We start from the raw sequence: 24243 nt of genomic DNA, 5'->3' as shown, positions 1-24243 counted from the left end.
TACCCCTAACCTTCCTCTTTCAACCACACTTGCAGTCAACATTGTTCAGTGTACTTACATTATTGTGCTACCATCTCTGAATATTGTGCTCCAAACCTCTCTCTCCTATCTTTTCCTATCTGCCTGTAGTGATCCCTTTAGTATTTCTTGTAATGCAGGTATCTTGTTCACAAACTCTCTCAGTGTCTTTTTGTCTGGGAATATTTTAAACTCTCCCTCATTTTTGAAGGACAGTTTTGCCCAATATAGAATTCTTTGTTGGCAGTTTTTCTCCTTCAGTATCTTAAATACATCATACACTACCTTCTCACCCCCATGGTTTCTGCTGAGAAATCAGCCCACAGCCATATCAAGCTCCCCTTGTACATGATGGAAAGTGCAAGGGAATTGAAGGGCTTTTAAAAGACTCTCCAGACAGTATCCTAGGACCACAGGAGAAAGTCTACACCCCCTCCAAGGAAACCCAGACTTTTTCTGGCTAAGAAATACAGACAACCCAACTGTTAAAGCAGAGTCCTAAAACAAACCCAGATCTTGCTGGATGGTGAAAGAGAGAGTACCACTGGGAGCCAGCAGACTTGTTTTACCACACACAGAGATCTTGCTGTGGTGCCCAGTACCTACACCCCATCCCTGAGGCAGGTCGCTGTGGATGCCTGGTTTCTGGGGGGAAATGGGGGCCGAGCCAACCTGACAATGGGCCAACAAGAGAGAGGAACAGAGAGAAAACAAAGCCATCCAACAAGAAAACCCTAGGTGAAAGAAAGAAAAAGACATCCAAAAAATCAATTAAGAAAATCAGATGCCTGGACACCAGCAAAAAATCATGACTCAAACCAGGAAGCATAAAGACATGACCCAGTCAAAGGAACAAACTAACACCTCAACTGAGATACAGGAGTTGATACAAGTAATGAAAGATGTTCAAAGAAATCTTCTAAATAAAATCAACAAGTTGAAAGAAATTGTGTCAGAAGAAACAAAGGATATAAAAAAGATACAGAGTGTCCACACAGAAGAATTCAAAAGCTTAAAAAAACAAATGACAGAACTTATGGGAATGAAAAGCACAACAGAAGAGATGAAAAACACAATGGAGACACAACAGCAGATTTGAAGAGGCAGAAGAAAGGATTAGTGACCTAGAAGACAGGATATCCGTAACCCTACACACAAAAGAACAGACAGGGAAAAGAATGAAAAAATATGAGCAAGATCTCAGGGAAATGAATGATAACATGAAGGGCATGAATATATGTGTTATGGGTGTCCCAGAAAGAGAGAAAAGGGAAAAGGGGCAGAAATAATAATGGAGGGAATAATCAATAAAAATTTCCCAACTCTTATGAAAGACTTAAAATTACAGGTCCAAGAAGCACAGCATACCCCAAATAGAAAAGATCCAAATAGACCTACAGCAAGACACTTACTGATCAGACTGTCAAAGGTCAAAGACAAAGAGAGAATTCTGCAAGCAGTAAGAGAAAAGTGATCTATCACATAGAAGGGAAACTCAGTAAGACTAAATGCAGATCTCTCAGCAGAAACCATGAAGGCAAGGAGACAGTGGTTATGATATTTAAGATTCTGAAAGCGAAAAACTGTCAACCAATAATTCTATATCTTGCAAAACCATCCTACAATGAAGGAGAGTTTAAAATAATTACAGATAAGCAGATACTGAGAGAGTTCGTGAACAAGAAACCTGCTCTACAAAAATACTACAAATAGGAAAAGACAGAAGAGAGTGGTGTGGAGAAGAGTATAGAAAAGGAAGATTAGTAGTAAGGTCAACTAAAAGTGTAAAAAGAAAGGAAAACAAATAAGATATGACATATAAAATCCAAAAGGAAAAATGGCTGAAGAAAGTATTGCCTTAATGTAATCACATTAAATGTTAATGGATTAAACTCCCCAAACAAAAGACATAGATTGGCAGAATGGATTAAAAAAAAAAACAAAACAAAACAGGATCCATCTATATGCCATCTACCAGAGACTCACTTAAGACCCAAGGACAAAAACAGCTTGAAAATGAAAGGATGGAAAAAGATATTTCATGCAAACAACCACCAGAAAAGAACAGGGTAGCTATACTAAAGCAGACAAATCAGTCTTCAAATGTAAAACAAATAAAAGTGACAAAGAAGGACACAACATATTAATAAAAGAGTCAATCAATCAATAAGACACAACAATCATAAATATCTACGCACCAAGCCAAAGTGTCCCCAAATACATGAAGCAAACACTGACAACACTGAAGAATGAAGTAGACACTTCTAGAGTATTAGCTGGGGACTTCAATACATCACTCTCCTCAATGGATAGAACATCTAGGCAGAAGATCAATAAGGAAACAGAGATTTTGAATAATATGATAAATGAACTAGACATAGACATTTACAGAACATTGCACCCAACAAGAGCAGAATATACATTTTTCTCAAGTGTTCACACATCATTCTCCAGGACAGACCAACATGTTGGGTGACAAAGCAGGTCCAAATAAATTTGAAAAGCCCGAAATTACACAAAACCCTTTCTCAAATCATAATGGAATGAAATTGGAAATCAATAACAGGCAGAAGGGTGGAAATTTCACAAATATATGAAGGCTAAACAACATACTCTTAAACAACCAGTGAGTCAAGGAAGAAATCAAAAGAGAAATCAGTAAATATCTCGAGGCAAATGAAAATGAGAATATAACATATCAAAATTTATGGGATGCAGCAAAAGCAGTGCTGAGAGGGAAATTTATCACCCTAAATACCTATGTAGAAAGTACTGAGGACTTAACAGGTCACCTGGAAAAGCTAGAGAAAGAACAGAAAACTAATCCCAAAACAAACAGAAAGAAAGAGATCACAAAAATTAAAGCAGAAATAAATATAATTGAGAACACGAAAACAAAAGAGAGAATCAACAAAATCAGAAGTTGGTTCTTTGAGAAAATCAATAAAATCGATGAGCCCTTAGCCAGGCTGACAAAGAAAAAAAGAGAGGATGCAAATAAATAAAATCAAAAATGGGAGGGGGGATATAACTACTGACCCATAGAAATAAAGGAGATAACGAGAAGATACTATGAATAAATATATGCCAACAAACTGGACAACTTAGACAAAATGGACAACTTACAGGAAAAGCATAAACAACCAACACTGACTCAAGAAGAAATAGAAGACCTCAACAAACCAATCACAAATAAAAAGATTGAATCAGTCATCAAAAAAACCCAAAAAAAGACAAGTCCCGGATAACGTGGCTTCGCGTGTGAATTCTACCAAGCATTTAAGAAACAATTACTGCCAGTCCTGCTCAAACTCTTCAAAAATATTGAAGAGGAAGGAAAGCTACCTAACTCCTTGTATGAAGTCAACATCACCCTAAGATTAAAGCCAGAAAAAGATATTACAAGAAAAGAAAATTACAGACCAATCTTTTAAATGAATATAGATGCAAAACTCCTCAGCAAAATACTTGCAAATCAAATCCATCAGCAGATTAAAACAATTATACACCATGACCAAGTGGGTTTATTCCAGGTATGCAAGGGTGGTCAACACAAGAAAATCAATTAATGTAATACACCACACCAATAAGCTAAAGAGGAAAAACCACATGATCATCTCAATTGATGGAGAAAATGTATTTGATAAAATTCAGTATCCTTTCTGGATGGAAACAATTCAAATGATAGGAGAGAAGGAAACTTCCTCAACACGATAAAGGGAATATATGGAAAAGTCACAGCTAATATTATACTCGATGGAGAAAGACTGGAAGCTTTCCCTCTAGGATCAGGAACAAGGCAAGGATGCCCACTGTCATCATTGTTATTCAGCATTGTGCTGGAAGACCTAGCTAGAGCAATTAGGCAAGAAAAAGAAATAAAGGGCATCCAAATTGGAAAGGAAAAAGTAAAACTTTCACTGTTTGCAGATGACATGACCCTATACACAGAAAATTCATAAAAATCTACAATAAAGCAACTAGAGCTAATAAACAAGTACAGCAAAGTGGGAGGATACAAGATCAACATGCAAAAATGAATAGTGTTTCTATACACTAGTAAGGAGCAATCTGAGGAGGAAATATAAAAGAATATTTCACTTACAATAGCAACCAAAAGAATCAAATATTTAGGAATAAATTTAATCAAGGCTATAAAACACCTATACACCAAAAACTACAAAAATTTGCTAAAAGAAATCAAGGAAGACCTAAATAAATGGAAAGACATACTGTGTTCATGGATTGGAAGACTAAATATAGTCAAGATATCAATTCTACCCAAATTGATTTATACATTCAATGCAATACCAATTAAAATCCCAACAACTTACTTTGCAGAAACAGGAAAACCAATAACCAAATTTATTTGGAAGGGCAGTGTGCCCCGAATAGCTAAAAATGTCTTGAGAAAGAAAAATGAAGTAGGAGGTCTCACGCTACCTGACTTGAAAGCATTTTACAAAGCTACAGTCATCAAAACAGCACGGTACTGGCATAAAGATATGTACACTGACAAATGGAATCCAATTGAGTGTTCAGAAACAGAACCTCTCATCTACGGACAACTGATCTTTGATAAGGTGGTCAAGTCAACTCAACTGGGACAGAGCAGCCGATCCAACAAATGCTGCTTGGAGAACTGGATATCCAGAGCCAGAAGAATGAAAGAGGATGCCTATCCCACACCTTATACAAAAATTGACTTGAAATGGAACAAAGACCTAAAATTAGAGCTAAGACTGTAAAACTTTTAGAAGAAAAAATAGGAAATATCTTAAAGATCTTGTGATAGGAAGTGGTTTCCTAGACCTTATACCCAAAGCGCAAGCAATGAAAGAAGAAATAGATAAATGGGATCTCCTCAAAACTGAATACTTTTGCACATGAAAGGATTTTCTCAGGGGAGTAAAAAGGTAGCCTACACAATGGGAGAAAATATTTGGAAACCGCATATCAGATATGGGTTTAATATCAGAATATATAAAGAGATCCTACAACACAACAACAAAAAGACAAACAACCCAATTTAAAAATGGGTGAAAGACATGGACAGATGCTTTTCCAAAGAGGAAATACAAATGGGTCAAACACACGAAAAGATGCTCAACTTCACTAGCTATCAGGGAAATGCAAATGAGATATCATCTCACACCTACTGGAATGGCCATTATCAACAAAAACAAAAAACTGTAAGTGTTGGAGAGGATGTGGAGAAACAGGTACACTTATTCATTGTTGGTGGGAATGTAGAATGGAGCAACTACTCTGGAAGGCAGTTTTGCAGTTCCTGGGGAAACAAAGTATAGAACTGCCATGTGATCTAGCAACACCATTACTAGGTATATACGTGGAGGAACTTGAAGGCTAGGCACAAACGGACATTTGTAAACTGATGTTTATAGCAGCATTATTCACAATTGTCAAGAGATGGAAACATTCCAAATGTCTATCAGCAGACGAGTGGGTAAACAAACCGGTACATACAAATGATGGAATACTACACAGCTGTAAGAAGGAATAAAGTTATGTTGCATATAATAATGTGGATGAACCTCGAGGACATTTATGTTCAGCGAAATTAGCCAGAAACAAAAAGACAAATACTTTATGATCTCACTAATATGAACTAATTATAATGAGCAAACTCTGAGAGTCCAAGTTAAGGACACAACTTATCAGTAGGTAGAAAGAGGGTAGAGACTGGGCATTTGATACTGAAGGAGTATAGAATGTTCAACAGGATTGACTGTAAAGATCCAGAAATGGATGGCACAAATACTATCTGATGGTAGCACAATATTATAAGTATAATGAACAAAGCTGAGAGTATGGTTGAAAGAGGAAGACTAGGAGCATGCAAGACACCATAAGGAAGGATAGAGGATAAAGACTAGTCCTGTACAAGTTAGCAAAAACTAGATTAGACAATGATGGTGATTAAATGTAGAAATGTAAGGTTTTTACATGAGGGAGAACAAGTGAATATCGACATTGCAGGTGCTGAAAATGGGATGGTAAGTGGGAAAAAATACATTCAATGCAAACTAGGGTCTATAGTTAACAGTTAACACTGTAATATTCTTCCATTAATTAGAACAAAGGCAATAGAGCAAAGCTAAATGTCAACAGAGAGGGACATAAATGAGGGGTATGGGATTCTGGTTATTTCTCCTTTTTAATTTAATTTTATTTTTTATTCTTTATTCTTTTATTTTTTTCTTCTTTTGTTGTGGAAGAAATGGAATTGTTCTCACATAGATGGTGGTGTTGAAAGCATACCTATGTGATTATACCAGGAGCTACTGATTGTTCATTTAGGATGGATTGTACGGTATGCAAATAAAACTGTTTAAAAAATACACAGAAAGATACAAGTGCCAGAGAAATATGGAGAGAGAGATATATCTAGTAACTGTTGGTAGTGAAGTAGAATGGTGCAGGCCCTCTGAAGAACAGTGTGGTGGTTCCACAGGAGGCTAAGTATAGGGTTGCCATATGATCCTGCAACCCTGTTACTTGGAATATACTTGGAAGAATAGAAAGCAGGGACATGAATAGGAATTTGCACCCTGGTTTTATGGTGGCAGTATTCATGTTATTCAATGGGTAGAAGTGGTCTAAGGGTACACTGATGGGTGAACAGAAGGGCTAACTGTAGTGTATACATACAATGGAATATTAAGCAGCTACAAGAAGGAATGAAATTGTGAGGCATGCAACAAGGTGAATGACCTTGAGGGCTTTATGTTGAGTGAAACAAGCCAGAAACAAAAGAACAAATATTGTAAGGCATCACTGATGTAAGTAAACTATACTGGGCAAATGCTGTTAACTGAATTCAAGAACACATTTATCAGGGGATAGAACATGGCAGAGATTGGGCACTCGACGATGCAGGAGTACAGAATGTTCAAAAAGGCTTATTGTAAAGGTTGTAGATTGTAAGCTTTTACAGCAGTGACATCTATTCCTGAGTTTTAACTGTTATTTAAAAGATGTTCATTTGGCACAAAATGTATCTTCTCTGTAGCACACTACCTAACTTAACTTGCATGGTCAGTTCATTCAAACAACATAATTACATGGAGTCTACAATAGGGAATGAGATCTTGTTATTCTGTATAGGTTAAAGTAATACCCCGATACATCCCAGAGTATTTTTGGGCAGAAAATTAAAAAGTACTGGCAAAGTCCCTTTGAGGGACTGGGGGAAAATGCAGAAATATTACTTTCCTACCTGGGGAATTCCTGATATTCTCACAGGTGTTGGCAACTCCCAGTCTGATGAGTCAAGCCCTCGATCTTTGGAGCTTGCCTTTATGAAACTTATTCCTGCAAAGGAGAAGCTAAGCCTACTAATAATTATGCCGTAAGAGTCACTCCCAGAGAACCTCTTTTGTTGCTCAGATGTGGCCTCTTTCTCTCAGCCAACTCTGCAAATAAACTCACTACCCACCCCCTAAGTGGGACATGACTCCCAGGGGTGTAAGTCTCCCTGGCAATGTGGGACATGACTCCCAGGGATGAGCCTGGCCCTGGCATCATGGGATTGAGAATGCCTTCTTGACCAAAAGGGGGAAAAGAAATGAAGCAAAATGAAGTTTCACTGGCTAAGAGATGTCAAATAGAGTTGAGAGGTCATTCTGGAGGTTATTCTTATGCATTATACAGATATTCCTTTTTAGCTTCTAGTGTATTAGAATAACTAGAAGGAAATACCTGAATCTGTTGAACTGTAATCTAGTAGAATTGATTCTTGATGATGATTGTGTACCTATACAGCTGTTATCATGGGACAGTGTGATTGTGAAAACAAAAAACATATAAATAATAGGGGGGAATGGGAGGCATGTGATGTTTTGGGTGTTCTTTTTTATTTTTATTTTCTTCTCTGTTTTGGAGTAATGAAAATGTTCTAAAATTGATTGTGGTGATAAATGCAGAACTATATGATGATACTGAGACATTCATTGCATACTCTGGATGGATTATACGGTGTGCAAAGATATCTCAATAAAAGTGCATTAAAAACCACAACAAACAAATGATTGCGGTTAAAAGGAAAAAAATTAAAACGAATAGTATTTTCAAAAGAGCCAAAATGCCCTGTGTTTTATTTGGAAGTCTATCTTCATAAGATTGCACAACCTGGGGGAGGATAAAGGACTTTGCTTTGCTTGGAAGTCAAACAAGACTCTTAAATGTCCTAAAATAATAAGTAGCTAAGAAATTTTGTAAATTGGTTTTTAAAAACTAGAAATCCTTAGATTAGTAGTTCATTTTGCTTTTACTTTGAGAGTTAATTTTCTTTGGCATAAAAATTTTAATGATTATAATGCTACTGTCACATCAGATTAGGGTTCTATTTAAAGTGGAAACATTCAATTGAAAATTAGATTCTGCCTTTAACAATGTATATTCAAAGAGGCTCAAACAGAAGGGATTAAAGTGCAGACACAAAATCATTTACAAAATTACTACTTTCATTACATTTTCCCATGATGGAACTCTTAGGAAGTTCGTAAGTAGGCAAACAACTTGTTTAATTATATTCAATAACATAAAATAAATGAAACTAGCATGAGACAAAAATTATCCATCATTTTTACCCAGAGACAAAATTATATAAACCTCTATCACTGTAACATGTGAGGAATTGCATAAATTGTGCAAAAAGTGTTAGTATTCTAACCAACATAGAAGGAAATTCCTTCATACATTTCTCTTTGATATTAGTGCTTGCTCCAGTTATTGTCATGAACTGGAAGGGCTACTCTTCAAATTCCCATCTCTTAAAAATGAACCTCCTATTCATCTACTATATGCAAGATTTTTGCTTGGAAAAACTCCTATATGTTTTATCATTCTCTTATTTATTTAAGAAACACTTATTGTGTTTCTACAACGTATAAGGCATTGTGCTAATACACCATAAGGAATATAAAGAAAACAGAGATACAGATATTGCCAATAAACACCTCATAATTTAATAGGGAGAAGGTGACCATCTCAAGTCCCCCTCAACTAGCAGGTGCATGAACTATCAGGATCAATAATTTTAAGCCAGAAGAACAGACAGCTTAGTTAAGAGAAGTTTCGAAATATGCCCTTCGTGACCAATGATTACACTTGTAGCTTTCACCTTTAAAGAAGAGGGAGAAAATTCAAATTTATTCTCTAGCTCAACATACACTTTTATAATACCATAATACGTACCAATGGAAGGATAAGATAAAAATGAGGAATAAATAAACATTTTTGTTTTACCTCTTCATTAGTAAAAGTATTTCTGTTTTATTTACTTGTATTCTTCATTTCTGCTGCAAACAGACATATGTCCATGGTTCTGTATCAAACACTTATAAAAAGTATATACAAACTAATCAAAACATACAAAACCTTGAACTTAAAAAATTCTGGGAGGCCAAAACACTGATATAAAACTCAGAAAACCTGTCTTCTAGCAATATTTCCCAATTTACATGATCTTAACATGAGATACAATTTGCACCCCTAAGATATTATAATACAGAAATAAACGCATTGTTTCTAATTATGAAAAACAGCTAATACATAATATTTGTCTTGTCCTTTCTATATGCCAGAAAATGTTCTAAGAGTGCTTTGAAAAGATTAATATTTAATCCTTACAAAACCCTATAAAGTAGATATTATCTTCATTTGACAGAGAAGCTGAGTAATCTGACCAAGGGTCAACAGAGCTGAAGAAAAGCAAAGCCAGGATTCCAATTCAGGCAGTCTCACTCCAGAATCATGCTCTTATCCATTATATTATACTACCTCTACTGTAGCTACTATAATCAAAAGCACTTAATCCTAAATCATCAAAAGAGAGGACCCTCTGTTTTATAACAGGAAGAGGCATTTCTAAGAATAAAATATTAGAAAGGATTTTGTAAAATTGTGCTTGATTAATCTGTAATTTAAACTAAAATGAATTTATATCAAAACCTTCCCCTTTGTTAAAAAGTAATTTTTAAGAAATATTTCTATTAGGTAAGAGTCGATTCTACACATATACACATACAGAGATTAAAAATTCATTTCATGTGATATAACAACTAAGATTTTTAAAATTTTCTATTTGCCAGATACTGTTCTAAGTGTTTTACACACATTTCTTTTAATTCTCTCAACTTTATGAAAGAACTAGAAATACAATTTGGGAAAGGCATACTTAATTAATTTTTCTCTCAACTTTAATAATTAATTTACAATTCAAAAGACTTTATTTTGACTTCATAAATCTCTTTTAAAATCATGAAAAATAAAAACAGATCCCACAACAATGAAAGTACAGTTTTTAATATAGCAAAATTAAATACAATAATACCATTTCAAATAACCTATAAATTAGCTGCTCCTTTCTTTGATTTCATTTAGCATTGATCTAACACAATGTGGGAAAAGGTTACATTTGTACAAGTTTACACAGTTTAATGATTAACTATATTCACTTGCCCACCTTACTTTTTATGTGGTAAATGGCACTATATAGACAGTTTAGAAATCTAGGTCTGCTTATAGGAAAAAGCTAGTTCCAAATTGCTTGAAAATTGAATAATTAGGATAAAAATGTACATGATTCAGCTATTTCTTTTTATTGCTCCCCTAGTTCTTTCCTCCAGAATTGGCCAAGACTATTCATCATTTGATTCTGCATCTCCAGAACCAAAATCAAGATTCGCTATGTTAGATGATGTAAAAATTTTAGCCAATGGCCTCCTTCAGTTGGGGCACGGTCTTAAAGACTTTGTCCATAAGACTAAGGGCCAAATTAATGACATATTTCAAAAACTTAACATATTTGATACATCTTTTTATAACCTATCACTGCAAACCAATGAGATTAAAAAAGAAGAAAAGGAACTTAGAAGAACTACATCCAAGCTACAAGTCAAAAATGAAGAAGTGAAGAATATGTCTCTTGAACTCAACTCAAAACTTGAAAGCCTCTTGGAAGAAAAATTTCTACTTCAACAAAAAGTGAGATATTTGGAGGAACAATTAACTAATTTAATTCAAAATCAACCTGAAATTCAGGAGTACCCAGAGGTAACATCACTTAAAGTAAGTAGAAACCAAGGAGGGTTCATGATTTTGTTTTCAATGTGGATCTTGTAAAATATGTTTCTAAGGCATGCTATTTTAAATACTATGTTGCAAACATACTCTCAAAGAAAACAGCCTCCAGAAAATAAAATTTCCCACTTACTATTTCAAGTTGGTTTTTATGTTAACCATAACATTAATATATGAAAAATACATCACATTGTGTATGAAAAATACAAATCACTTAAATAATAAAATTTAGAAAGATAAATTATTACAGTATTACAAATTACTGCACACAAAAAGTTAGAGGAATTTAAACTAAAGTCATTCATGTTTAAATTGGATAAAAGTAATACAGTAAATGGTAAAGATTTATTCCTATTAAAATACTGTATTTGTTCATTAATTGAAATCAGTTAAATTTCAAAAATTCAAATAAAACATAAGAACAAAAGTACTACTATCTGAAAGAAGTTCGCAGGGGAAAATGATCGCCAACATTCATTTTTGTAATCCACCAATAGTTAAAAATTAGACTGTAATCGAATATAATCATAAATAAAAATTCTAATTTAACAAAAGAGAAGGAAGTGGGAAGAGAAGAAACTTTTAACCAACCTACAATCTATGCCCAGACTTTTGTAGAACAGCAAGACAATAATATCAAAGACCTCCTCCAGACCATGGAAAAACAATACAGACAATTAAACCAACAGCATAATCAAATAAAAGAAATAGAAAATCAGGTAAGTCGATATTTCTACGGTATGTCCAATCTTTTATGTAAAATTTAGCTTTAATTGGATAGTGAATAAAATGATTACATAAGCATAATTGTTATGCTGTTCCTCAAATGCATCGAACATATTGCCACGTTTTACCTCCTTCACTGCTTTTGTTTTTTTCCTTAACACTTACTCCTATTTAACATAATATATATCTTACTTACATTGTTGTCTATCTGCACTACAATTTAAACTCCATGAGTACAGAGATTTTTTCCATCACATTTTCTGCTCTAGCCTCAGAAAACAGAACACTACCTGACACATAAAAGGTACTCAATAAATATTTGTTGAATTAATAAAGGTAATCTCATATTCAGTACACAGAAGTCAATGAACCTTTGCTAAAATTAATATTTTAAGAAACTGTGCACTTAATAATTAAAGTTCAACACCTAGCAATGTAATTAATCTAAAATGTAAACTGGCAGGTAAAGGAGAGAGTACTTGCTTAAACTAAAGCTTTGTCAAAATCTAAACATTCATTTATAATACAATATTTCAAAACTATCACTTAATGGTACTCCTAAACAGCCATTAAGAGGTTTCAAAAACAGTACAAACTCATATAAGCTGGTAAACATTTGCTCTCAGGAACCATAAAACAAATGTTGTTATGCATTTCCACTAAATCAACATAATATTATTTAAGTAATCTTATGACTCATAATTTTAGTAGGTTATACCAACTGTCCTAAAAGGATTTTTGGCAACTTTTTTTTACCAACTACTTTTGATTCCCATAATTTCCTTATTATATATGTTGTTTTTCTGAACTCTTTTTCTCTTATCTTTTACTATAATTAAACGAACCTTTAATTGAAAAAAACTGTACTTGCTAAACCAAGAGAAAATGAAACACTGAATATATTGAAAGTAAGCAGATAAACTTGCCAATTTGCTACCTCTGCAGATATATTTACAGGTCAAAAATCAAGAAAGCAGCTTTGTTTAATTTATCTGCTATGTGTTGATGGCAGATCTGAGAATCGATAAGACCTACAACTGAAAATTTTTAAATTTAATACCCGCCTGTGTTACTGTGTAGAATATTAAATATATTCTACTCATATAAATAGAAGATTAAGAAATCTAAGCAGTCTCAGCTCTTAGACTCACTCCTTTCTCCCAATCTGTTTTTTGCCTTGCTCTCTTTACCTTTTTTTTTTTAACTCATTAAATAATGTGCCTGATTAGATTGTTTGAGAACAGGTAATCTGTACAATCTGGATAACACTGTTTATCCTTCTTAACTTGAAAAACAGTAACATATTGTGAACTTAAAGACAAGATGCATATAAATTGCATATACTTACTTAGATTTCCCCTAATCGTATATCCAGTACCATTTTTTAAAAGATTTCTATTCTTTTATCAGCTGAGAAGGACTAGTATTCAGGAACCCACAGAAAAGTCTCTTTATTCCAAGCCAAGAGCACCAAGAACTACTCCATCTCTTCAGATGAAAGAAACAAAAAACGTAGAATATGATGGTAAGGTAATTTGGTGGATTTTCTTCTTGAAACTATCAAATTTCATCAAATTCTGCCTCTATCTTTGACACTCCCATTAAAAAAAATCCCTATTCACAGGCCTGTTTCAGACTAAAAGCGAGTAGAGACATAATCACCAAATACAATTGTCAAACTAGATTTGATCCCAGTTTTTATTTTAAAAAAAAAAAAAAAAAAAAAACACACTAAAAGACAGTAAAACTGTCAGGACTTGGTGTTAGATAATATGGAAATAATATTCTTAGATGTAATAATGGCACTGCAGTTATGTAGGAGAATAACCTTATATTTAAGAGAGACATGCTGAAACATTTAATGGGTAAAAGGTCATGATGTTTGCAAATCACTTTCAAATGGCACAGCAAAATATGTGTTTGGGTATATGTGTGGTGTTTATAAAGCAAATATGACAAATTTGTTAACAATTGTTGAATATAGGCGGAAAATGTTTTCTTCGACATTTCTTTCTACTTTACTGTCGGTTTTAAAATTTTCATTAGAAAAGAAAAAAGTTGGAGGGGGGATATTCTCCATTTCCAACCAAACCTCAACAAAAATAGTATACTCTTAAAACACATTTATTTCTTCTGCAATTCATATACAAAAAAAGGTTCCTGTTAGTTTTCTTATACATTCATTGACTGCCTGCTGGGTACCAAGCACACTGTATATGTCTTATATGGTATTTCTGGCACTTCATATTCTTCCTATGTTCAGCCAAAAAAAAAAAAAAAAAAAAGTGTTTAAAAGTAGCTGAATCACTTTCCTTTAAAAAAAAAATGTTTTTGCAGAACATGTCACCTGATAAATAAAAATGCTTTAGTATGAACATTACTCAAAAAGGCTACAGTCACCACAATGCCATAAAATCTCAAATACAATCTCAAATTCTAAAGATAGTCTTTTTACTGTATGTTATGTAATTACATTTTGTTGATTCTAGGCATTCCTGCTGATTGTACCACCATTTATAACAGAGGTGAACATACTAGTGGCATGTATGCCATTAGACCCAGCAACTCTCAAGTTTTTAATGTCTACTGTGATGTTAAATCAGGTAAAACAGCCTAAGGAGAAAATGGACAATTATTAGTTCAAGTTACTCCCTACATATTAGCAAGAATAATCCTGCTATCTTTGTTCTGATTAAATGTAAAATGAAATATATATAACATGAATACTATAATATAGTACTTATATTTATCAATCTTATTTCTGTATTTATGTATTCATTCATTCTCCATTTCCTTCCTATAAAATAATCTGAATAAGTTTATTAAGACAAATTCATTGGCTGCATTTCACTTAACTTTTTGGGACCATAACAGATAATAAAATCTTGTCACCATAATAACATGAATAAAGTAACTTGCAAAGCCATCAATTAAAAACAACCCAAAAAACCAGTGTTTTTTACATTTAGCAACATGTACTAAAACTACACAATTTTGTTTATCATATTTAGGTAGTTCATGGACATTAATTCAACATCGAATAGATGGATCACAAAATTTCAATGAAACTTGGGAGAACTACAAATATGGTTTTGGGAGGCTTCATGGTAAGATGAATTCATTCATTCACCCATTCACTTGTCAAGTTCAAAATATTTATTAAGAATCTATCTATGGAACGGGCATTGGGTATGCTGCAAAGATTGAGAAACTGTTCCAAACTTTACAGAACTTATTAATAATTACACATTTGTTAGTAACTGCACTTTATTAAAGCTATCATTATTTCAAATATATTTATCACAATTACACATCTGTTCTTAATTATGCTATCAGAATTTAATTCAGTGAGTTATAATACTAAAAAAAAGGTTTTTTAAGTGCTATAGGTTTTGATAAGTGGTAAAACCTATGTATGAGCTACAAAGAGAACTATCCCTAACACTTAGGGATTATGTTTTACTAACAATTTGTATATCAATTATTTGGAGGTTGGAAGGGACAAGGATATACAGCACAAAATTTTAAAATGGAAATTATTTAAATATCATAAATTATATTATAAAATGTGAGGTTTAAAATAAACTAGTTAACGCAAATTTTTCTATTTTGACCACAAATAAGATAAAAATAAAATAAGCAACTTAAAATATTAATAACAGAAAAGCACATTATAAAAATCGATGAATGACAAACAAGTACTCACTTAAGTGGAACCATCCATTATTGTATCAAATTATTGAACTCTCATACTATTAGATCATTTAAAACATTTTGTATTTAAAACCTACATAAAAGGTATATTCACTAATATATTTTATAGCTCCAAATCTTCTCCAAAGTGTGAACATAATACAGAAATTAAAAAGGCTAACAGTAAAGTCCAAAGTATTCATTCATTTCAAATAAGAAAGCAAGTCCTTTGTAGCTGCATTTACCAGCAATCCTTGAAATGAAGTCTCTGACTAATTCAACAGGAATAAGGAAAAACTGATTTTTTAAATTAAATACTTTATTTAAAAGGTTTATGATAGTTAAAGAGATCTCAAGATCTCTTTGTATTTGTTACTTATATTTTTAATTCCAAATAATTAGAAAATTAGAAATGTTAAGCACCATGCTTTTTAATTTAATATGCTTTAAAAATGTATTCCCTCCTTTTTCTACAAAGAAAACATATATACATCAGGCAAATACCAAATACCAAGCCCATATTTGAGAAAAATGACATTATTCTTATCCAAGTCCCTGGGAATATTTAACAAATCTCTTCACAGTACATGAATATTTATAAATCAGTGACAGTAAAATCAGTATATACAAGGACTTATAAGTGAAATATTATTCTACCAATGGCCAGACCTGAAAATATCTATAATAGCCTATTATGTTTCACATGTGAAACATGTCTAAAATCCTTTTTTAGAAAGGACAATCAGACTTTAAGCAGGCTTATTAACACACCTCAGTTTTCACTGTGCATCTATGTATAACCAATAAAATTGTTTAAAAAAGAGATTGTAAAATGATCAAGGGATTCAAAACTTTAACAATTCATTTACTACACCAATAAAAAAAAACACCCTAAAAAAACCATCAGTGACTAATTTGTAATTAACAATCCACAGACTTTTGACACTTTTCTTTCCAGGAGAGTTCTGGTTGGGCCTAGAGAAGATATATGCCATAGTGAGACAATCAAATTATATTTTACGAATTGAGCTAGAAGACTGGAAAGACAACAAGCATTATATTGAATATTCTTTTCATTTGGGAAATCATGAAACCAACTATACGCTATCTCTAGTTGAGATTACTGGCAATGTCCCCAGCACATTCCCAGAACACAAAGAACTGGTGTTTTCTACATGGGATCACAAAGCAAAAAGACATCTCAACTGTCCGGAAAGTTACTCAGGTATCCATTTTCTAATATCAATACTTTATTTTCAAATATTCAAAGTATTTTCCCTAAGTATTATCTATTTCTATGTCAGCTTTTTAAAATCTGAATCCAAAATTAACTTTTTTTATAGGTAAAAATCTCTTAACTAAAATAACGAGACTGTTAATCTGATTCTAGTTCAACTGGTTATTTCACCTCTAGTCCTCCTCAGAATAGCTATTTTTAGTATACATGAAATTTTACAGATTATTTAAAATTTTGCATATGTACATCTAAAACACAGTCACATGCATAAGAAATGAAGATATACTTGTGGGAAATACAGTAACTGTAACTACATAGGCATTTGTATCCATTAAATTGCCTATCTGTCTTCTTTAGGAGGCTGGTGGTGGCATGACGTATGTGAGGAAAACCACCTAAATGGGAAATACAACAAACCAAGAGCAAAGACTAAGCCAGAAAGGAGAAGAGGAATATGTTGGAAATCTCAGAATGGAAAGTTATATTCTATCAAATCAACCAAAATGTTGATCCATCCATCAAATCTGGAAAGATTTGAATGAATTGAGGCAAATTAAAGTCAATAAATTACACATAAATTCAGCCTAAATTACTGTGGTTTAATAATCTGGTATTAAATCAAAAAAGAAGACTTGAAAATAGTTTTTTATTTTAAGGTAACTGTCAATTTAAGATTAAATCTGTTATCACACCATCTCCAAGAATCCACTTATCTTCCTCAACCAAAATTTGTGTGATGCCATTTTTTTAAATATTTTGTGATGTGGAAATCAATTGTAGATGGTCAAACTCTAAATGATAACCAATGGGTAAATTTTTAAATAACATTTTAAAATAAAAAATATGATAAAAGACTTATTTTAAGAGTCAGCTGGGGGCTGATTTCACAACTCCCTAGTTTAAAGAAACTAGTTTTCTTGCTAAAATTCTAAACTTGAATAAATACAAAGGACTGATAATTGTAAAGTTGTTAAATTCTGTAATAGTGTTAATTTTAAAACTAGAATTCAATCAGTTCAGGAGAACATATGAAAATCTATAATGAATTTTAAAACAGAAGTTTCATTTTACTATAAAATAATCTAAAGAAAATATTTGATATACTTTATGAAGTCAAATGAAACAGTACGAAATTCTGTATTGAAGTAGGTTCAATGTCCTTTTAAACAAATGCAGTAGATAATGATTATTAAGTCATATTGACTTTAATATCCGGTATCACTATATCTAAACATAGTTAACTTATCTATACTGTATGCATTTCATGTTTTAACATTTAATACTGTAAAAACAAATCATTTTAAAGTGATCATCTCAGACTATAATAAGAATGAATGTATTCACAGTATCAAATTGAAGTTTAATAATACTTTATTCTCCCTGGACATGGTGTGGGTCTAATAATTTTTTGTAGGTTTTCAAGTAAAATTAAAAATCATAAAGAATTGAATGTTTTAAACAGCCTGATGGATGTGTATGTGTGATGTTTTTAAATTCAATAAATAAATTCTAAGTCCCCTATATTACAGAAATTTAAATTCTTATATTTTATTAGTATCACAATAGAAACACAATTAAATTATTTCTAATTAAATAAATCTCCAAGGATTATAAGAAACAAAATTTTTAACCATAATATCACTTGTCAGTATTTATTTCTAAATCATTGTTTTAAAAAGCTACCTACAAGAAATAATATAGTGTATCATTACATAGTGATTCCTCTTAGTCAAATACTGAGCATTATGTATGTCAAATTTCCAATATATGTCATATATAAAAGATACATGTATGATCCATGCAGATCCTACATAAGTAATATTTTGCTCCAGAAAATACAAAAGAACAAGAATAGGATATAGTTTTCAGAGTCACAGCCCTAGTTGACTAATTTACATTGACTTTTTAGAGCCAGAATGCCAAAGTGACTTTTTTTTTCACTAAAATGTTGGAAGCTTTCAAATGTAAAATAATTCATTATTTAATAAACCAATTGCTTCCTCTTTTTGTTTTCCATTTTTTCCAATTCTCACACAGTATGTTTCATTTTCTCCTAAAAGAACACTAAGTTAATTTTTTCCCCATGTAAAGCTCAGATTGAGAAAAAAAAAAAGACTTTTTTTGTGGTTCACAAAACTGTTCCTTCTATCCTCTCTACTTTACCAAAAGTGTTCTAATTTCACCACTAACTAAAACTGTCAAATCTAATAGTCTTTCCTCAGTCATATTCTCTTTGATCTCTGTTATACTACTGATGACAAGAATCTTTTTTCAAACTTGACCTTCATTTTGCTTCCTTGATACTACTACACTCTCCTCAGATTTCCCTCACCTGGATTCTTCTCTGTAGTTCTACTCCCTCCTCCTATTTACCATTCTGGGACAGTATACACTTTTCAATCATTTCTTCTACTCTAACCAGCAGAAATTTTAACTACTCTCATGGACTCGTTATTTTCCTCGTATAAACTCCCCAAATCTACATATTCATCCCAGATCCACCACCTCTCCTGTCTCATAAACTACCAAAGTCTGATATAATCTTTCTTTGCTCTTAATCTGACACACTTTCTTCCCATTTCTGCTGCTGAAAACCTAACTAAAGAATGTCTTTAACTTGAGTTCTAGATTATCTATAAAGTCTTCTGCCTGGCCTCCTAATTTTATGTCTCTCCCCTGCATCTTCTTAAAACAAATTTACAAGGGTTGCATTCTACTCTAACCTGTGCCTTTCAAACTCTACTAAAGTAGCCATATAGCTGAAGAATACAAAAACATATCCTTACAGATTCTGGAGTTGGCCTGAAATGATTGCCATAACACAAATTTCTTTTAGAATCTTACCTGAAATCTTCAAATCTTATTTTTAAATTGTACATGAATTATGTCTTCTACTCCAAAAATCTCTCTCTCTTCATATAGATAGTTCCCACCCCCTCATCCCCCAAATCTAAAAGGTGATGCGCCTGGAAAATGGGTCTTGTTTATGCTCTGGACTTGCATATAGAGCTGGACCCTCATAAGTATGTGTCCCCAGTTAGAAGCGCATAGACCTACAGAACAAAATCCAAACCAATTCCAGGTATTGGAGGGTCCCTATAATCTGACCCCAAATTACCTCAATCCATTTCTTACACTATACAAACCCTCTGAGCTAATAAAAAATAAATAAATGATCTACTTTTAAATATCCTCTACTTTCCTAATGCCATCCCATTTGCCTAGAATGCCTGCACACACCTTTCTGCCTGGCTAAGTCCTATTTGTACTTCAAGGTACAGATAATCTCACTTCTCCTACAAATATTCTAATAACTATTAGCTCCTTATTCTGAAACCTTGCAGCAACATTTTCTGTGCCCTCAACTTGCAACCAACAACTGAGGAAACTGCCACTCAACAACTGAAGAAAAGTCAGAAAAGTAATCTTGAAAACCATAAAAATAAACATAAAAATAAAAAAAATTCTGAAAAACAGTTAAGAAAAATTCTAAGAGCATCAGAATAGTCAATCACAAAGCCCTTAGTGAATTACGGGAAAATTTCTGTACCAAATGTTTACCCTGAACCAGTGTGCTCTTTCTTGACAGCAAGGATACACATCTTTCATTGCAGGGTCACCTATTTACACTGTCTGTCATCCTAAGATCAGCATATTTTCATCCTTGTTTCTTTTCTTGCTAATAGCACAGCTTATGGAAATCTCTTTACTCATTCATTAGTCAAATATGTATTCATTAACCAGTATTTATTGAATACCTACTCTCTGCCTCCTTTATAGACCCTAATCCAAATTTGTATTCTTACATATTACACCTTCTGTTTCAGGATAAAAAAATTTCCTCGTGTTTTTCCCTATCACTAACAACCACAAAGACTTCATTAACGTATGCACTACTGAATGATCAACCAACAAAACACTTTTAAAAACTGAAGAGTGACCAAATAGTTGGCCCTTTTATCAAGGTCAAAGTGTCCTTGTGACACACCAACTTGGGTAAAATCACTCAACTGGAGTGAAATGTGCAGTTCAAGGTCATGAAAACAGAATTAACAATCTGTCAATAATAGCCTTTATAAAATGATGCTTCAACAATATAGAAAAAAAAAAAAAACAATAAAGATAATCAAGTATTCCCTCCAACAAGTAAAAGCTGCTTTTCTAAATCAATATGCTTTGCCCTAGGACCACTCATTACCTGTAACAAAATGATCAGGTATCATTTGAAGAAGTAGAGAACTATAATCTTAAAGATGTAAGGTTGCCTTCAAATAAGCAACCAAGCCTCAGTTTCCACATGGGAATAATAATAACCTTGTCAAATCTATCTATGGAGTTGCTGAAATCAAGTAGGATACTGTATTTGAATGTTTTTATGAACTGTAAAGTTCTAAACAAATGTTTAAAAATTGAACCTTAGGTATCCATTCTTCATATTCCTTTCAGACTGAGTAAATAATCTTTACATGTACTTCATAACTATAAACATTTTAGTTCTCAGAATAGGAGAACAAAACTGCTCTCCTCAGTCTGTTCTTGTTTCTAGAACTTTACCTCTACCCTGGGAGTCTAAGATAATACTCCATCATTTTCAAATATAAGCCCTTCCTAAAGACTCCTGGTTGGCTATGCTAAAATGTAAGGAAACAGAAGTCTCAACTCAAAAAATTTTTGTAATTAAAATAAAGCAGGACCTTTTAGCATAAAAGCCAGACTGGTATATGTGAGTCAAAACCAAAAACAGTATGTGACAGTATTTTGAGACATCCATGAAAACTAAAAATAAATACAAAGGCCAATACTCTCTGAAGAAGAGGCCATAAACTTGAATGGGGGAAAAAATACTTCTTAATTTTCACTAACAGAAATCTGTACTTCCTTAAATTATGAATGTAGGAGACTAACCACAGGAGCATTAGCAGTACATGAGACTTTGTCATTAAAATAAATCATATATATTTTTATATCACAACTGCTGCGGATATCTCAAAATATTATTTATGCTCATTACTACTTAGAAAATATGGTAGTTTTCAGGCCAGTGCTAGATCTTGTTATTTAATTCATTAATAAAGGAACACATATATCATGTGTTTAATATTTTGATAATTGTAATTCAATGTAATTCATTCCCTTTTTTATCATATGCATTTTATGTATTTTAAAACATTATTCCAAAACAGAAGGTAACAGGATTCACAAGGACATCACGGAACAAAAAAAACTAAGAACCTCAGCTCCAAAGGGAACTCTTCCATGATATAACTCTGTTTAAGAAATATGAATTACATGTTTCTCATGTCATAATATAAATAGTACACATTTATTTGGTCTGACCGTTCAAAATGTTTCTAAAAACAAAATTTTAGGATTAAAAAACTTCAACCAGTGTATAATAAGCTTATTAAACTACTTCAAGAAAAACTGATAGAAGGTAAAACTACAGAGATTATAAAATATTTCAGGGGCGGGGCAAGATGGCAGACTGGTGAGCTGCATGTTTTAGTTACTCCTCCAGGAAAGTAGGTAGAAAGCCAGGAACTGCGTGGACTGGATACCACAGAGCAATCTCACTTTGGGCATACTTCATACAACACTCATGAAAACGTGGAACTGCTGAGATCAGCGAAATCTGTAAGTTTTTGCGGCCAGGGGACCCGCGCCCCTCCCTGTCAGGCTCAGTCCCAGGGGAGGAGGGGCTGTCAGCTCCGGGAAGGAGAAGGGAGAACTGCAGTGGCAGCCCTTATCGGAAACTCATTCTACTGATTCAAACACCAACCATAGATAGACTGAGACCAGACACCAGAGAATCTGAGAGCAGCCAGCCCAGCAGAGAGGAGACAGGCATAGAAAAAAAACAACACGAAAAACTCCAAAATAAAAGCGGAGGATTTTTGGAGTTCTGGTGAACATAGAAAGGGGAAGGGCCCTGCGGCGCATATGCAAATCCCGAAGAAAAGCTGATCTCTCTGCCATGTGGACCTTTCCTTAATGGCCCTGGTTGCTTTGTCTCTTAGCATTTCAATAACCCATTAGATCTCTGAGGAGGGGCCGTTTTTTTTTTTTTAATCCTTTTTTCTTTTTCTAAAACAATTACTCTAAGAAGCCCAATACAGAAAGCTTCAAAGACTTGCTATTTGGGCAGGTCAAGTCAAGAGCAGAACTAGGAGAGCCCTGAGACAAAACGCAATAATCCAGTGGCTGAGAAAATTCACTAAACACCACAACTTCCCAAGAAAAGGGGGGTGTCCGCTCACAGCCATCATCCTGGTGGACAGGAAACACTCCTGCCCATCGCCAGCCCCATAGCCCAGAACTGCCCCAGACAACCCAGTGTGACGGACGTGCTTCAAATAACAGGCACACACCACAAAACTGGGCGTGGACATTAGCCTTCCCTGCAACCTCAGCTGATTGTCCCAGAGTTGGGAAGGTAGAGCAGTGTGAATTAACAAAGCCCCATTCAGCCATCATTTCAGCAGACTGGGAGCCTCCCTACACAGCCCAGCAGCCCAGAACTGCCCTGGGGGGACGGCACTCACCTGTGACATAGCACAGTCATCCCTCAACAGAGGACCCGGGGTGCACGGCCTGGAAGAGGGGCCCACTTGCAAGTCTCAGGAGCCATACACCAATACCAAGGACTTGTGGGTCAGTGGCAGAGACAAACTGTGGCAAGACTGAACTGAAGGATTAGACTATTGCAGCAGCTTTAAAACTCTAGGATCACCAGGGAGATTTGATTCTTAGACCCACCCCCCCCTCCCTGACTGTCCAGAAACACGCCCCATATACAGGGCAGGCAACACCAACTACACACGCAAGCTTGGTACACCAATTGGACCCCACAAGACTCACTCCCCCACTCACCAAAAAGGCTAAGCAGGGGAGAACTGGCTTGTGGAGAACAGGTAGCTCGTGGACGCCACTTGCTGGTTAGTTAGAGAAAGTATACTCCACGAAGCTGTAGATCTGATAAATTAGAGATAAGGACTTCAATAGGTCTACAAACCATAAAAGAACCCTATCAAGTTCAGCAAATGCCACGAGGCCAAAAACAACAGAAAATTATAAAGCATATGAAAAAACCAGACGATATGGATAACCCAAGCCCAAGCACCCAAATCAAAACACCAGAAGAGACACAGCACCTAGAGCAGCTACTCAAAGAACTAAAGATGAACAATGAGACCATAGTACGGGAGATAAAGGAAATCAAGAAGACCCTAGAAGAGCATAAAGAAGACATTGCAAGACTAAATAAAAAAATGGATGATCTTATGGAAATTAAAGAAACTGTTGACCAAATTAAAAAGATTCTGGACACTCATAGTACAAGACTAGAGGAAGTTGAACAACGAACCAGTGACCTCGAAGATGACAGAATGGAAAATGAAAGCATAAAAGAAAGAATGGGGAAAAAAATTGAAAAAATCGAAATGGACCTCAGGGATATGATAGAT

General features: G+C 33.9%; 2 protein-coding genes across 10 annotated transcripts in view; one reads left to right on the top strand and one right to left on the bottom strand.

Moving 5' to 3' along the window:
- Nucleotides 1-24243, bottom strand: part of DOCK7 (dedicator of cytokinesis 7) — a 325545-nt gene that overhangs the window by 149508 nt on the left and 151794 nt on the right. The gene's annotated exons all lie outside the window — the stretch shown is intronic.
- ANGPTL3 (angiopoietin like 3) lies at nt 10545-18244 on the top strand. Its single transcript, XM_037827049.1, has 7 exons — nt 10545-11112; nt 11733-11843; nt 13261-13375; nt 14340-14453; nt 14862-14957; nt 16502-16768; nt 17138-18244. Exons 1-7 carry the CDS (start codon nt 10618-10620, stop codon nt 17320-17322), a joined length of 1383 nt encoding a protein of 460 aa, XP_037682977.1. The 5' UTR covers nt 10545-10617; the 3' UTR covers nt 17323-18244.

Source organism: Choloepus didactylus, chromosome 2, assembly GCF_015220235.1.
Source record: "Choloepus didactylus isolate mChoDid1 chromosome 2, mChoDid1.pri, whole genome shotgun sequence".
Lineage (NCBI taxonomy): Eukaryota > Metazoa > Chordata > Mammalia > Pilosa > Megalonychidae > Choloepus > Choloepus didactylus.
This window is presented reverse-complemented; position numbering and strand designations above follow the sequence as displayed.